This window comes from Phytophthora cinnamomi (genome assembly GCF_018691715.1).
Source record: "Phytophthora cinnamomi strain GKB4 chromosome Unknown Contig55, whole genome shotgun sequence".
Classification (NCBI taxonomy): domain Eukaryota; phylum Oomycota; class Peronosporomycetes; order Peronosporales; family Peronosporaceae; genus Phytophthora; species Phytophthora cinnamomi.
The window spans coordinates 306,549-322,092 of NW_027150988.1; the positions used below are offsets into that span (position 1 = coordinate 306,549).

The 15,544-nt window shown below is 52.7% G+C and overlaps 6 protein-coding genes across 6 annotated transcripts; 1 reads left to right on the forward strand and 5 right to left on the reverse strand.

Annotated features, from left to right (window-relative positions):
* Positions 1-145: 145 nt before the first annotated feature.
* Positions 146-735, forward strand: IUM83_12801 (Major Facilitator Superfamily (MFS); the record flags this gene model as incomplete). Its single annotated transcript, XM_067937445.1, has 4 exons — positions 146-409; positions 486-512; positions 637-657; positions 724-735. 4 exons carry the CDS (start codon positions 146-148, stop codon positions 733-735), a joined length of 324 nt encoding a protein of 107 aa, XP_067788214.1.
* A 307-nt stretch (positions 736-1,042) lies between these two features.
* IUM83_12802 (putative enoyl-[acyl-carrier-protein] reductase [NADH]) lies at positions 1,043-1,984 on the reverse strand (the record flags this gene model as incomplete). Its single annotated transcript, XM_067937446.1, has 3 exons — positions 1,043-1,086; positions 1,165-1,291; positions 1,349-1,984. The coding sequence occupies 3 exons, from the start codon at positions 1,982-1,984 to the stop codon at positions 1,043-1,045; spliced, it is 807 nt and encodes a 268-aa protein (XP_067788217.1).
* Positions 1,985-4,842: 2,858 nt separating this feature from the next.
* IUM83_12803 (L-ectoine synthase) lies at positions 4,843-6,057 on the reverse strand (the record flags this gene model as incomplete). The annotated part of the gene is made up of 1 exon (XM_067937447.1): positions 4,843-6,057. One exon carries the CDS (start codon positions 6,055-6,057, stop codon positions 4,843-4,845), a length of 1,215 nt encoding a protein of 404 aa, XP_067788216.1.
* Positions 6,058-8,697: 2,640 nt separating this feature from the next.
* IUM83_12804 (succinyl-CoA:3-ketoacid coenzyme A transferase) lies at positions 8,698-9,156 on the reverse strand (the record flags this gene model as incomplete). Its single annotated transcript, XM_067937448.1, has 1 exon — positions 8,698-9,156. One exon carries the CDS (start codon positions 9,154-9,156, stop codon positions 8,698-8,700), a length of 459 nt encoding a protein of 152 aa, XP_067788211.1.
* A 3,838-nt stretch (positions 9,157-12,994) lies between these two features.
* On the reverse strand, positions 12,995-13,507 carry IUM83_12805 (Protein arginine N-methyltransferase 1; the record flags this gene model as incomplete). The annotated part of the gene is made up of 1 exon (XM_067937449.1): positions 12,995-13,507. The coding sequence occupies one exon, from the start codon at positions 13,505-13,507 to the stop codon at positions 12,995-12,997; it is 513 nt and encodes a 170-aa protein (XP_067788210.1).
* A 713-nt stretch (positions 13,508-14,220) lies between these two features.
* Positions 14,221-15,522, reverse strand: IUM83_12806 (Phospholipase D gamma 3; the record flags this gene model as incomplete). Its single annotated transcript, XM_067937450.1, has 1 exon — positions 14,221-15,522. One exon carries the CDS (start codon positions 15,520-15,522, stop codon positions 14,221-14,223), a length of 1,302 nt encoding a protein of 433 aa, XP_067788213.1.
* Positions 15,523-15,544: the final 22 nt, after the last annotated feature.

Here is a 15,544-nt window from a genome sequence, read left to right on the forward strand (position 1 = left end):
GGAAATAATCCCAGGCGGGAAGCAAATTCTCCTACCAACGATGGTTCTTCTTTTGTTGTTGCTGCTGAGTGTTTGGCTCTTCACAGCGAGAGTGAAGTGTTCTGCCGTCTTCTCGTTCCCCTCAGAATCAGCTATTCAGGTGGCTATGCCAGTCTGTTCGACAACAATCAAGCCGTGTGTAAACGCAGCCTTTCGCGGGCTGAACTGGACGCGCGATGCATGTTACAATGCCGACATCTTTGCCGAGGCGTTCCCGTCGACGGGGCTCGGTTCTCTCAGACAGCTGATCGACGAGGCTGCGGGTACGTGTAGCAGTGGAAACTCCCCCGTGGAGATTCTCGTCATGGGAGCAGGGCCACAGCAAATCTACTGGGACGACGATGGAGCTGCTGAAGGAGGGTTTGAGCATGTAAGGTCTAGTGCATCGTGTATCCTTCATTACATAGTTTATCGGTGGCTAATATGCTGGTTGCTTGGTAACGAAGGGACCATGCGAGCTGTGGCTAGACGAGGTAACCGTCTTTCAGTCAAACAATTGCGCAGTTGCTTTCCCAACGAGCCCAGCAGCGTGTCCTGTCGATTTTTCGAGCTGCAGGGGCTTTTGTGTGATACGTTTCTACGCATTGGCGCTGACAGGAGTCAAGTGGCAAGCTTTCAGTAAGTTTGTTTCCTGTAATGCTTTGGTGCAAAAGTCAGCACCTAATTTAGTGAATTTCCTCTTAGAACATGTCGTGAACATTGAGTCCATCCCTGACAGCAGTGACAGCCAGTCTGTTGCGCAGAGAGGTCGCCCATCCAGCACAAATCCGTTCAAACGCAGATGTGACAGCGGATTTTAACTCATCGAAAGAAACTCCAGTTCACATCGCAGATACGAACAGCACCAGTAATCGTAGTTTCATCACGCAGGTAACTTGCTTGCTGACAGCAAACACTGCAGGTTATGTAGCTCCAATAACGTGCAATCGTCCACGTGCACTACTATCCACCCATTTGTACGAGTACTTCCTCCTCACCATTCCATATCGAGATAATGTCTCTACTATTCCTTCGCGTACGGAGCCATAGCACTCAGGCCGCCATCAACTGGATGCAAATCCACGTTGCCACACGAAAATCTCGTCAGAATCTGCTATATCACCGCAAGTGCATTCATGCACTCACCGTAAATGGTCTGACCCGTGACAGCCGCAGCAAGGTCACTTGATAGGAACGCCGCCACGGATCCCACGTCCCCCATCGAGCTGTTGCGCCGCAGAGGCGCATGCTCCTCCGCGTACTTCCTCATTTTCTACACCAAGAGCATCCATAAGAAGAAGAAGACATATCAAAACCCCGCACCACTTACCGAAATTCCAGGAATCCCCCGCGCTGACACGGTGTTCATGGGCCCCGGACTGATACAGTTGACGCGGATGCCATCAGGTCCGAGCTCGTGCGCCAGCTGCCTCGCCGTTGCTTCCAGCGCCGCCTTGGCCGGCCCCATCACGTTGTAGTTGGGCACCACCTTGGTCGAGCCCGCGTACGTCAGTGCCAGCACGCTACGGTTGCCTCCCTCCCCGTCATCGTCGACCATCAGCGGCCTCGAGGCTCTGACCAGCGCCACCAAACTGTAGGCGCTCACGTCCATGGCCTGCTTCCACGCGGCTCGAGGCGTGCCCAGCAGCCCATTGGTGAAGGCCTCGCGCGGCGCGAAGGCCACCGAGTGCACCAGCACATCCAGCTGACCGTCGAACACGTCGCTGCAGCGTTGCAGTAACTGCTCCACGCTCGCGTCGCTCTCGACGTCGCACGATGCGAAGTGCAGCGCCGAGGCGTCGGGCACGCGGAAGGCGCAGCTCTTGACGTGGTTCTCGCTCAGCGGCGTCTTGGACGCCACCACGACGCTCGCGCCTGCGGAGAGCAGCGCCTGTGTGACCCCCGCGGCCAGCGAGTGCTTGTTCATGAGCCCCACCACGAGGGCGCGCTTCCCCTGGAGCAGCATGGCCATCAAGGTGGGATATCTCGATCTGAGAGGGATACTTAATGGTCGAATGGATTACTTAAATGAAGGATATGGCTACACATGGATATTTAGTGGTGGATGAAATGCCATCTACGACGTGGTGGTCGGTATTCTAGCTGGACTGGTGCCCGTCGTGGTCGCCGGCTACCTGCGCAGACAATTGCGTCTTGCTGGGGGAGCTGTTGTTGCTGCTGAGCTGGACGGGGGGAAGTGGCCCGCCTGGCGACACCGGGCGTATCTGGTGCGAGTCGAGGCGCGGCGACTGGAGGGGGCTTAGCGGCTTGATTGGGGACACGGCGGGTGTCAGCGTCGTTTCCTCCTTGATAGGACTCGACACTGGTAAAACTGCGGGCTCCGTAGTCTCAGCAGGTAGCGCAGTTTTCGGGACATCGGAGGATTGACTAGCCCGCCGATGCATTGGCCGCTTCCCAGGCGACGGTTTCCTAACTGGACTGCTTCCAGTCGCTGGCACTTCAGCCTCGCTGGCTGGATTGAGTGCGGGGCTAGTATTTGGTAGACTGCTCTCCTCCCCGCTCGGAACCCGGGCCAGCGGCTGTGAGGGATCTAGATTGGATGGTGCCAGGTCGGGTTTGGCTGCTTGGACTGCGGGGAACGGGCTTGACGCTTGCTCAGAAGCTACTTCCTCGTTGGCGCGACCATTAGTGCTAAAGCTCTCCGTCCTGAGGGAGACTTGCTGAGGTGTCGTTGGACCTTCATCAGGAATTCGCGCCGTCTCTGATGCTGAATGCATGCGCAGTTTCACCTTGTTCGTACGCAAGTCGATCCAAGATTGGTGCCCGTCCTTGAAGCGAACTTGTATTGCTGGCTCAGCACTCGAGCCATCGACCGCGTGAATCTTCCCATTCATGACACTCTTGCCCACACGGTCGTACACATCGACTCGATGACCCACAAGAACTCGACGGTACTCCTCCCACTGAGCTGGCTGCAATAGCAAACGACTTCTAAGACGGGACAGAGAACTCACGATATGTTTCGTTGATGCTCCTCCAGCAGGGTTTTCCGCAAGCTCGAAGACGTACGCCTCGTTGGACCAGTTGCTCTGTGCAACTACCTTACATTTCAAGTATTGTTTGGACTGATCATCGAAAATCTCAATTCCTTGGCCTTCGCACAGACGCGGGTACTCCAGATAGTGACTGCGATGTGATTCGTGGCCGTGCGATCTGTGAGGCGGGTGTTCCCGAGAATTTCTTGGAGCATGCAGGTTAGAGCGATCGCTTTCTTCTGGATGTTCAAATGCCTCCGTGATATGAGGAAGGAATACCAACTTGAAGGTCTGTGACTTTAGATCGATCCATTCGATCGCCTTACTAGGTCCAAAGCGAATTGGGATCAAGTGACCATGCATAGCAGCCTTAAGGACAGTCCCGGTTCGAAACCTTCCGATCAATGGCGAATACACGTCAATTATCTGCCCCATGGGAAATGCTTTGAGATTGTCCAGCCCATGAATCACAACCTTGAAGCCTTGCAGCGAGCAACCAACCTCGAAAAATCCTCGATCCTCATTGTACAGCTGAAGATGCGACTTCGTTTTGGAGCACAGGGCTGCGCCTTCCAAAAATTCTCCATCCCGGTTGCAGAGCTCGACGTGAGTCCCTTCCAAATGCCAATCGAAGTCGTCTGGGTCGATATGAGGTATGCTCAGGGGTGAAACAACCACGGAGAAATCGCGAGGTGAGGAAGGTCTGATGCTGTCGGGGACTTCACTCGATTCGTCTCCAGTGTTATGCTGTTTCGGCGATTCCCAAATTTCGCTTTGCTTATGTTTGTGAACGGGTGTGGAGTGTTTTACGCCGTTACCAAGCGCGCATTCATCGTCAACGTTGCTGTCCCCAGGGCTGGGCTGATGTCCTGGAACCTTGACGCGGAAAAACGTGAGATCGAGCCACTCTTTTCTCCCACCCGCGAATAGCACCAGAGCGCAGTTAATGTCGCAATCTACTTGCTTAACGACACCACACTCCAGACGCCTCATGTCCACGCTCTCCAGCTCGATCTCCCAGCCCACCATTTTAGAAGTGAGAGCACACAGCTCGCCAGCTTCGTATACGACCTAGCGTGTTGCGAAATACGACTTGTTAGCTGATTGCCACCAATTTTACAGCTCAACCCAGCAAAATGTCGACTGTACTTTGTAAAATGTTCGCCTGAGGTGTAGTGGTTGTAGGGGTTCATAAGGCGAAACTTGCACCGTGCAGGTGCCGTCTCCTCCCTCGTCTTCGGAGTTCACCTCAACTACGCGGCCGGTGGTGAGGCCTCTCCCCTCGGTTTTGGTAGGACTTGAGCTGCCGCCCCCGTCTTTTGATGCAGACAGCGCGTCGAACTCGAGCACATCGCCAACCTTCACAGGCACCATCGCTCTCGCGTCTGGTCTCCACGTGCCGAATACAAACAGCGTGAAGTGAACCACTACAGCCTGCACAGCTCCAGAAACCAACGTCCTTTCATTGCGATGACAAGATTAGACAAAGGTAGGAGCTTTGTTCAGCTGCATTCTTATCAACCAGGACCTGACGTGCCGATGAAGTGGCGTTCTCTTTCGTGGAATACTTTGAATGCTTCAGCCTGGATGCTTACGGGTAGCTTCGACCATTGGGATTAATGTTCATATCGCTGAAAAGACAGACTGCTGCCGGAGGCAGACCAGACCAATATCACGATCTCGAGCGGAGATCGTTGGGCAGATTAAGCGAGTCATCGCAACTGCCACAAATTATTTCCAGCCAAAACTCAATTCCGTTATCGGGCATACATGCATACGGCGTAAATTTTTGCACCGCAGAAGTCATTTCAAACTACCATGTCACTTCCTACGCTTGCTTCTCGGTTTGAGTCTGGGTATGAGCAGCACCATCACTCGAGATTTTAGTGAAGATGGCGCCCAGGCCATTGATTCCCGTGTCACCCGCGCGCCCGTAGAAGCCGTTCAGATGGAAGCCCTTTGGTGCACGCACATGAGCCTTGTCGTCGGTAGGGGTTCCACCCGCGATGGCTCGCCCCTTGCTTGTGCTAAGCTTGAGGTAGAAGATGCATGTGCGCTCGTCCTTCTTTCCCATGTGAACCTCCATAGACGTAATGTACTCACCAGACTTCAGCGCCAGCTTCTTCGGCGTGCCACCAGTTCCGCCGTGGGAAAGTGTGCTTTCAGTGGGGTCCGACACTTCCAGCGTCACGGCGTCCACACGCCTGTCGCCACGAATCGTGACGGAGCTAACGGTTTGTCCGGGTTCAGCCAGAGCGAGGTCCGTGAAGTAGGTGCCGTGCGGGCCACCGAAGGCTTTGCTCAGGTTGAAGTCGGAGTTCACCACCGACCACGAAAACGTGGAGGAAATGGGCGGGTGGTCCGACAGTTGCGTGCCGTTCCTGTCGAGGAAGGCCTCGTTCTCGTTGTTCCATTTGTCCAGCTTCAGCGATACGTACTTGCCGCTTCGGTACATGATCTTGTCCACAACCTCGCACTTGTTGGTCATGTTGGTTGCGTCGCACAGAATGGCGTCGATGCCCTTCTTAGGAGCGACGCCCTTGCGAACGTATTCGACCCAGGCGTCCGTGAGGTTTTGTCCAGCCACGAACTCGGCAATCGTGTCGAGCGAACGAGTGTACCGCGTGTTAGTGTCTCCCATGACAATGACGGCGTTACCAGCCGAGTTTTTGGTGATGTAGTCGCCCAACTGCTGCAGGTTGGAAGCACGTGCCTTTTGGTCGGTTTTCGAAGTACCGGCATCTGCGTGAAGGTTGTACACGTCGACGATGACTCCGTCAGCCAGTTGGACTGCCTGCAGCGTGAATCCCTTCGCCGTCATGCAGTCGGAGCTTTCGTCGTCGCTGCACTCAGTCCATTGGGTCCGCTCGATACCCAAAGTGCTGAACGGAAGGCGCGAGAGCGTGTTGAGACCACTTCCGATAGGCACGCCGCCGCTCGTGGGCGAGCGGTATTTCTGCGTATTCTCCTTGTACAGGAAGGCATGGTAGTTGAAGTCCTCCTGCACGTTGACGATGTCCCAGTCGCTGATGCGCTTGCCCATTTCCAAGCTGTTTACTTCTGGGTTACCACTGGAAAGGATCTGTGGTAATCCTGCTACATTGTAGCTCAAAACACTGAAGGTGTTCGCAGTCTGCAGCTCCATCACGACTGAAGTCTTCGTTGATCTGCTGCGGAGACGACAACTTGAGAAGTGAGCACGTAACTTGGAAAGCGGTTGTAGAGGCCGGACCAACTCGACAGAGCATGAAGATTTTCATGCAACACCCTCGAACAGCAGAATATTGGTCCGTGCGGTACTGTACCTACAGTTACAGCCTCTCCAAAACCGCAGCAGATCACACTTGTTAGCTTTGACATCTCAAGATCGGACAGCAGATGGCTGTCCGATACATTTGTTCACATGTGCAACGCGTAATACAGTGGCTAGTCCATTTGGCGGGGCGACACTTGGAAACATGTGATGAACTGGGAGTCCCAGCTCACTCAGTTCATCGCTGCGGTACGGGATAGTCCTTCGTCCCAGCTGGAATTGAGGACCTGCTGGAGCAAGAGTGGATGGATTTTGGGCACTTCAGCCGTTCCCGATCACGGGGTTGTAACGGAAGTCATGCCATTTATCACCGTACCGTAATACATGAGCGGGTGAGTACATGTAGGCTACATGATGTACAGCTGAGGCCACAGTCTTCAGTACATGTACTTGATGATACCACCAGCGTTCCCCTTGTACACGTATCGTTGTACAAATGAACAAGACTCAGCGTTGAATCGAACACTACACTTTATCCTGGAAGGGAAGAGTCAAAGGGAGTGGTTGCTGCTCCAGACTGGCGTATGGCACTGTGGAGCATTGTCTCTGTCGCGACATAAGGAAACATGGTGTATTACAATGGAGAGCGCATCGCGGCAGCCCTCAGCCACTCAACTACCACCTACGGCGCCATTTACAAGTAAGTGGTGACTTGCTCGTCAACACATGCCACTCGGACTCGCGCAGTTCGTAGACGTGGCCATACCGGCCAACAACAATGGCCCGCTGTCCGTCCCGTAAGTCGTCCCGTAATACGTATCGTAAAGTATATACTTCACTACAGTAATTCAATGAAAATGATATACTTTCGGAACATGTCTATATCAGACGTTCCTTGTTCACGCAGAATATTGTACATGTACTTTTAGCTTTATCTTGTCGCCTGTTTCAATGCACCCTTTGGGTGGTTGAGCTTTTATGTGTTAATTGTCGCCACGAGATGTACGAAAAATGAATCCGTCACGTTTCATGACGTCCTAATGAATCCTTCACGAATAACAGTTACCAGAGGTCCGCCAATACAGTGGGAGTCTAGCCAATAAACCTCCAGTTTTCAGGCCATGGTGGGTAAATACGATACATATCAGACGTACAGCTGTAGAAGATAAATGTTGAATCGCTCCAGTCGAAATTTGTTTCTCTCTTGACAATTGCGATCTCAAACTCCTGTATCCCTCTCTAAAGTGATATTAATTTTTTACCATTTTTGTAGCAATACGATATAAGTCACGGTAATTGTTATTATTAGATCTTCGAACCAGTTTGTGAGTAAGTCGCAAAATTGTGGGTTGCTCGTCAAACTAGTGGCGATTTCTTGGAGTGCACACAGTTTGATTGATTAGCTGAGAAGTATGCACTAAGTGTTGTGCAAGTACAGTTGGCCATAAGGAAGTCCCTGAGTCTTTTCGTGTGCAGGTTTGGATTCAACGAGGCATGAAGTCTCGCGTGCAGCGACGAGCTTTTCGAGATGTTGCTTACGCCACCGGTGGGTTGCTAGGGAGCGCCACTTCGTCTGAAGACGACTCAGCATCCGACGCTGCCTGCGCCACCTGCGTCGTCTCTAGGCGACGGCGAACACGATGCTTACTACGGGCGCCAGAGCGGCTCACTCTCTCGCCGTGAACAACAAAGAGAGCAGCTGTGCGATTTTCGTGATAGCGTTGCTAGGTCCCTCGGCGATCATCAGTAATAATGCTCTCTCCAATCTCACGCAGACGCTGCAAGTAGCGGGCACAATTGTCCCCGTCCTCCCGGCGGAGGGGGTTAGCACGAATGTGGAAACTGGTCAACGCTACACACGTTTGAAAGTAGACGACGTACCGGTACATGTCAGCACAGATGGACCACAAAGTACGAGGTGCCCAAAATAGTTCTCAATCCAGAGTTAGTGTCTGCAGTGGAGCACGCTTATTGGTAGTAACCGCACGAAAATCACAAGCCAAGCCTTGATAACCTTTGTCAACCAGTACGACTCGGCTAGTCGGATACAGCGAGATCAAACGACCCTCGTCTTCGATTTCTCGTCCCCTGCAATTTTCTGAAGAGCTCGGAGATGAAACTCGGCGTTTTTACGAAAAAATTCATGTCAGCGCTATTGCCCGGGTAATGTTGAGTACAATTAACAATTTGACCGTTGTAGAGGACGGACACCTCCACCTTGTAGTCGTGAAGGTGGTGCTTTTTGCTGTAAAACAGCGCTCTTTCTTGCATGCCGTCTGCTGGCGTGTTTGACTGCTGAAATGTGACATCAGTCGCGTAGCGTGCGTATGGATAGTTATGGAACGCCTGGTCAGTTAGCACTAGCTTGCGCATGGAGTACTTGTTCAGTGCTGATGCCACCATTGTTTCATACAGAAAAGGAGAAAGAATCTAGGCGAATTTCGTCACCATCTTCTGAAATGCTGGCGGCTTTACTTTAAAGACCGCGGCCACAACATTCCACTTGCCGCAGTTCTTCAGCACGGTCAAAGTCATGAACAACACGTCCTTGGCGCTGTAGGCGCTCTTCCTGCCTCGCCCCGTATTCCAATTCATCGTGAGATGATCGCACACCAGGCCCCACCCTCTCAGCCGCTCAAACTCCAGCGGCACAAAATTCGTCATAGTGTGAATGCTCTCCACATCCGAATTTAAGTAAGAGTCATACACCGGGGACGGCGAATCCCCGTCATCGTCCGTGTCATCGCGCTGAAGCAGCACAACGGCGTCTCGATCCGCCATGCGATCTTCGTTGATGCGGCGGAGCGTGGCGATGCTCTGGATAGCATGCTCCGGCGTGATGGGCCTCGGGGCGCGAGTGCTCCGTCTGGCGGTTTGGGCGGCAACCATGGTTACTAGTTCTTGACTCGGTAAATTGGGAAGTGAGACGCTGAAATCTCTGAAAACGAGCCCCCACGAAAAGCCTGAGGCAGCACCGACACTTACGAGGTCTGACCATCTTCAACCAAAGATATGTTGATTAAGCGAAGTCTCAAGCAGATAACACAAGAAAGATCAGACAGTGTAGGACGTTGATGGGCTCCCGTTGTAAATCGAAACTGCAGAAATAATGAGAAACTGATGTGAAGTTCTATTGTTATTAATAAGCTTGAAATTGCGTTTTTTATTGCTGGCAGGCAGTGAACCTAATTCAATATCGTCGTGGGGGCACCTTTTTTATACAAATGTATTGCCAATAATTGGGTCAATGTTATATTCTATTGAGGCCATCGTAGTCCATTACCATTATTTTTAGTAATAATCATTTCTATTGAAAAAAACTGATTATTTATTGTATTGCACTATTTTTTCCGACTTGTGTCTGTCGTCCTCGAGCATCAGCAGAGTTGTTTTGCGGTGTGCTTCGGAGCAGAATACTTGCATTGGGTAGCTGTGAAACTGGTGGTTTCCGCTTGCTTTTCATGCTCTCCTCTGCCAGCATTACTAACGGAAAATGCCAATTAGTATTGCGGTGCCAAATAGAATACCCCAGGTAGAATCCGATCATCTCGTTGACTATAGAATTCCTATTGTACCTACGCCAATTAGTATACCTCACGTTGGCATCCTAGAGCACGACATTCGGCACTTGCGCTGCGGGAATATTGTCAGTTTTCAATTCGCTGTCAACAACAAGCACCTGCACCAACCAACCAACGCCACCCTGCCTGGATCCCGCCTCGCCAAGACCATGTCGGAAAAGAAGAAGGTTGTCACGTGGATCGAGGAGCACCGAGAGGTCCCAGCAAGGGCTGCCACGCACTTCCAGAACAAGCGTGGGTGGAAAATCTCTGCGGCTCAAATCCGATATTGGTGGAAGCAGAAGGAGTCAATCAATCAATGTGCCTGACGACGTTGTTACTCGGTCTGTGGCAGCGGCAGGATTCGCTCCCTGTTACCAAGATTGGCGCCATGACGTCTATGGAGAACTATTTTGCCGCAAGTGGCTCTCGATTCCGATGACAACGATGTTGAAGAGGATCTTCTCGAAAATCTGGACGAGTTCACGATTCTAGGCAATAGTTTACCTCCTCCTAATTGTGTACCTTGCTAAGAATGAAGTCTGTTCAATTCGATTGTATACAGTGCACTAATTGGCATTTTCCGTTATTAATAACCTGGACGTATACGGGTATGCGGTAGAGTATACATTAGTGTTGGCAATTCACCATTAATATCGCTGACATTAACGGTTATAATCATTTACATTCTTGATTCCCACCTTGATATTCAAGGTGAAAATCGAAGGTTACCCAACTGCAAGTGATGCTACCTTGATACTTGAAGACCTCGATCCAGCACTCTTAGATTCGCCTTGCCTTGCTCCAAGGCCTCTTGCTGTTGGTGCTGCTGGTGCCGCTGCCCGCGCCTGAGCCCCCCTCGCACAGTCTCACACGTTGCAGTTGTGCTGGCGGTGCTGCTGCACAAGTTGTTGCCGACAAGCTCTACGCGAAGCTCTTCCCCCAAGTCACCGCGCTTCTCATAGCCCAACCCCTCGCTCAACCGCCGGCAAGAGGAGCTGCTGTACTCGTTCTCGGCCAAGCCCTCCAAGTGCAGCAGACGCACGGAACCGCGCAGTCGTCCCCATACACACCCACGCACTTCTCCATGTCCAAAGGCGTCGCTTGTTCCTGGGGACTCGAGGCTGAAGTTCCTCCGTCTACAAACGATCCGGAAACGTACATCCAGTTCAAGGGGCACGCCGCCGACACAACGATCGTCGCCAGCGTACTCGTCAACGGCGCCGAGGGTCGCTTCGCTTGGCTAGAAGTGTGAAAACATTACCTTTAACCGCTGCTACTCGTGACCGGACCTGGTTCTGAGCCTTGAGTGGCAATGGCACCACCGCAGCATGAGATTTGGGGCCTGTTCGGCGTAGCTGTTGCTCGTGTATGTGGTGAAAAGCCCCACCCAGATGCTAGTTGCAACGCGTGCGGAGTGGTCGTGAAGAACGCGCAGCCGTCCCGTAACATGCTACAGCACGTGCTCAAGTGCGACCGGCTTAACGCGGATTCAATAGCGCGATGGCTGGAGTACGATTCGCAGCGTCGCCATCAAAGGGCTGAAAAACTGGTGACTCCACCTAAGCCATGTCGGTCTACGACCAGTAGCTCCCCGCCAACGTCCAAACGCTTGTTCAGTACGCCTAAAAGTGCATCACCGCGAACTAGCTCACGCAAAAAACGACGAAGTTCTTCTCTCAAGTCGCTCAATCAGCAACAAGAAGAAAATTTCCAGAGAGTTGCAATGGGATTGAGTGCAACAGGTATTCCATTCCGAGTAATTGATGACCCTCATTTTCAAGCCATGTTTGACTGCGAGCTGCCTTCTCGTCGCCAGATTTCGGGCCGGCTGCTGGATATGCTTTTTCAGCGCGAATTACTCAGAATTATTGCGATTATGCGTGGTGCTACGGAGTGGACCCTTGTGACGGATGGGAGGTCAAATGTGAACGGAGATAGCGTCATTAATTTTGTCTTCGTGAATACGAAGCTTCCGCCCATTTTCTGGAAATCTATCGATACGATGGCTGAAGTGCACACGGGGCGCTACATAGCGGATACAATTCTGACTGCGATACAGGAGGTTCAGGTCGCCGTTGGTAGAAATGTTGTCACCGCTGTAGTGTCCGGTAACGCCGCCAACATGAAGAAAGCATGGAAGCTGGTTCGGAAGGAGCGCCCGGGCATGGTTTGCACTAGTTGCACAGCGCATGGAATGAACCTGTTGGTGAAGGACATTTTCAGGCTGACGTTTTTCAAGAATGTGCTCGAGAAGTTATTGTTGTCTATCCCAACCTCGTCGGCATCAAGTGAGCGGAGCTGGAGCATTCACGGGTTCATCCACACGAAGCTACGCAATCGTCTCACACCTGAGCGAGTCAACAAGCTCGTGTTTGTGTACACTAACATTGCGAGGAAGTCCGAGGTGAATCACATCATGTATCAACTTTTCCCTGATGCCTGCGACGATAGTGATTTCAGCGATGACAGCGATTGCGATGATGACGGCGACATTTTGGCAGCTGCTACCGTTCCAGCTACTAGTGTTACCCAAGCGATACCAAATGAATTGGAACTAAGGGCGGAAAGGGTAGCAGCTCCACGAATAATGGAGGAAGCTGACGCGTTCACGACCCCTGTAACTCAAAAGCGTGTGCAGCGTGTGTGTCAAACAAAATAGTTGCAGAATTCGTCGTTGTTCAAGAACGACGGGCGAGCGAGGATGAGAATGTTTGCGTAAGCTTGTCTTTCATTCAAAGAGGCGTTTAAGTTTCTAGTCTACTCAGCTGCATGCGGTAGTAACATAGGAAGCTAATGTATGGGGCTCCGAAGCATGACGGAGTAGCTTAGTGTAGCTTGAACTTGTTGCACGAGCCGCTGACGCCGTCGAAGCACGCGTGAATGTCAATGACCATGTCGCGCGGGTTGGCTGCGTTGGGTTTACAAGCGAACTCGCCCTCGATCACCTCGCCGGAGCTTCAGGACAGCTCGCCCTCCAGGGAGAACACGGTCTACTTCCAGTGTGTGTAATCGGCCTTGAAGCCGTGGAGAAGCTGATCTTTTTGTGCGCGGCCGAGAAAGTGCAGTCGAAGTAGGCCACGAGCGCATGGCAGAAGTCCTGGTGGAAGGCTGTGAGCTTGAACGTGGACGAGAAGGCAAGCTCCTCCTTTGTCACCTTGGTCAGGTCAATGTCCAGGATGGGGGCACACGTCCGACAGCAGCGCATCGCTACCCACGGTGTCCACGAGCGGCTCGATCTTGGCGATGTTTTTGATACAGCTCATGTCGAAGACGTAGACGTTTTCCCAGAAGTCGAGCTTCTCGGTCTTGTACTCACCGTCATCGATGGCTCCGATGTAGGTAGTTGAGTGGTCCGGGAACATGAGGCCGCCGGGCACCAGGTACTTGTTGCGCGCGTTCAGCACCGTTTCCAGCATGGACTCGTAGAGCACGAAGTAGCCCATCCACTTGGAGATTATGATGTCCACCTTATCCACGGGGAGCGTTAGTTCATGCATCTTGCTCTGGGTGAGAGTGATTTTGTCGGCGAAGCCGTTGGCCTTGACGATCTCGCGCGCCTGCGTCAGGATGCCCGAGCAGCCGACGTCGTACACGTGCTTGGTGCCGGCTTTAGCGGCAATCATGGACAGAATGCCCGTGCCGTAATCCACGTCCAGCACCACCAAGCCCTTGAACAGGTCAGGTTGATGATCACGTACGTATTGGCCTTGAGCATCTCCTCGTGGATACCGAAGTGCGAGTACGAGTCGAAGTATTAGTCCTTTTGCTCCTTGGGGACGTAGTTGTAGGCGTCGGTGCCGGTCTTGTGGCGTTATCGGTGGTGACGTTTGTGGTGCTGTGCCCTGGTCTTGGTGGTGCTATTGGCGCCTGTCTTGGCGCTGCTGATGTTGGCCTTCACGCTAGTCCTGCCTGTCGGCTTAGTGCTGCTTCAGGTGCTGTTCGTGACGGCAGTTGTAGCACCGGCGCAAGACTTGGTGTCCGTCTTGGGGTGCAGCAGATGTGTATTGGTCTTCGAGCCGCTGGCATTGCTGGCCTTGACGCTGATCGGAACTGAGTTGAAAGTTAACCTTTATTTTTGATTGGATATATCACTTGTTTGATGTTCTCTGTTAAAATGGATTATTAACGATTAATAACCCTCCTTTGTAAAATAACTGATATTAACGTTTAATTTCGATTGCCATCACCGCCCACCCTGACCTGACCTGACAGCTCTATTAGTCTAGAGCTACATCATTAAGTCTGGAGCAGTCTGGAGCTCCAGCCTCTTCACATACCCCCCAGTGTGGAGCAGCAACACGTGCTAAAGTCAAAAGCCAACGTGGCAAGATGGCTGGGCAACCAACCAGCCCCAGCGCTCTTTACTGATAATCAATACGAGGCCTTTCGACTAGTCGCCTCCACCTAAGTGTTGCTGCTGCTGCGTCGTGCTCCCCACCCTTGTGAAGATCGCACCCAGTGCGTCGATATTATCGCCCGCACGACCATGGAAACCGCTCAACTGGAACCCCTCGGGCGCAGTCATCGTGGCACTTGAGCCCGACGGGGTTCCCCCCTCCACCGAGCGGCCGTCACTCGTCCCGAACTTCAGGTAGAAAATTCGTGTCCTGCCATTCTTCTTGCCCCAGTGGGCCTCCATGGACGTGATATGCTCTCCCGACCCAAGCGATAGCCTGGTGAGGGAACCTCCAGTGCCACCGTGAGCAAGAGTGCTCTCTGTTGGGTCCGATACCTCGAGACCCACACCATCAACCCGGTCGCCCGCTCGGATCGAGATAGAGCTGACAGTCTGATCAGCACCAGCCAACCCGACGTCTGTGAAGTGGGTCCCGTGCGGGCCGCCAACTGCAGCACTGAGGTGGATGTCAGGGTTCAACGTCCACGAGAATGTCGAGGAAATAGGCGGATGGTCCGACAGTGGAGAGCCATTCTTGCCCAAGAATGCCTCGTTCTCGTTTTTCCACTCCTCCAGCTTCAGTGCAATATACTTGTTGCCCCGGAACATGATTTTGTCCACGACCTCGCACTCGTCTGTCATGGTCGCCGTCTCGCACTTGAGTGCTTCGGCGCCCTTTTCAGGAGGCTCTCCGTTGCGAATGCTCTTAACCCAGCCATCTGTGAGGTTCTGGCCCGCAATGAATTCACGGATAGTGTCCTGCTCGCGCGTGTAGCGGGTGTTGGTATCGCCCAAGACAACCACAGCATTATCGGCCGAGTTCTCGGTCATGAAGTCGCTCAGCTGTTGTAGGTTTGACGCGCGGGCCTTTTTGTCAGCGTCGGTCACACCGGCATCAGTGTGCAGGTTGTAGATGTCGATGGTGACTCCGTCTGCCAGCTGGACCTCGACCAGCGTGAAGCCTTTCGGCGTCATGCAGTCCGCATTGTCGTAATTGCTGCACTCGTTCCACGTGACACGATCCACACCCGTGACGTTCGTGAAGGGGAAATTCGACAGCGTGTTGAGGCCGCTGCCGATCGGTACGCCACCGCTAGTAGGGGTTCGGTACTCGTGCTTGTTCCTCGAGTAGAGCTTGGCGTGGTAGTTGAAATCTTCCTGCACGTTGACGATGTCCCAGTTGCTGATACGGTTGCCCATGTCCACACTGTAGGTGTTGGGGTCACCACTTGAAAGAAGGATCGGCAGGCCAGCCACATTGTAGCACATAACGCTGAAGGTGTTGACAGCGGCCATGGCTGATGTTTTTAAGTGTTAC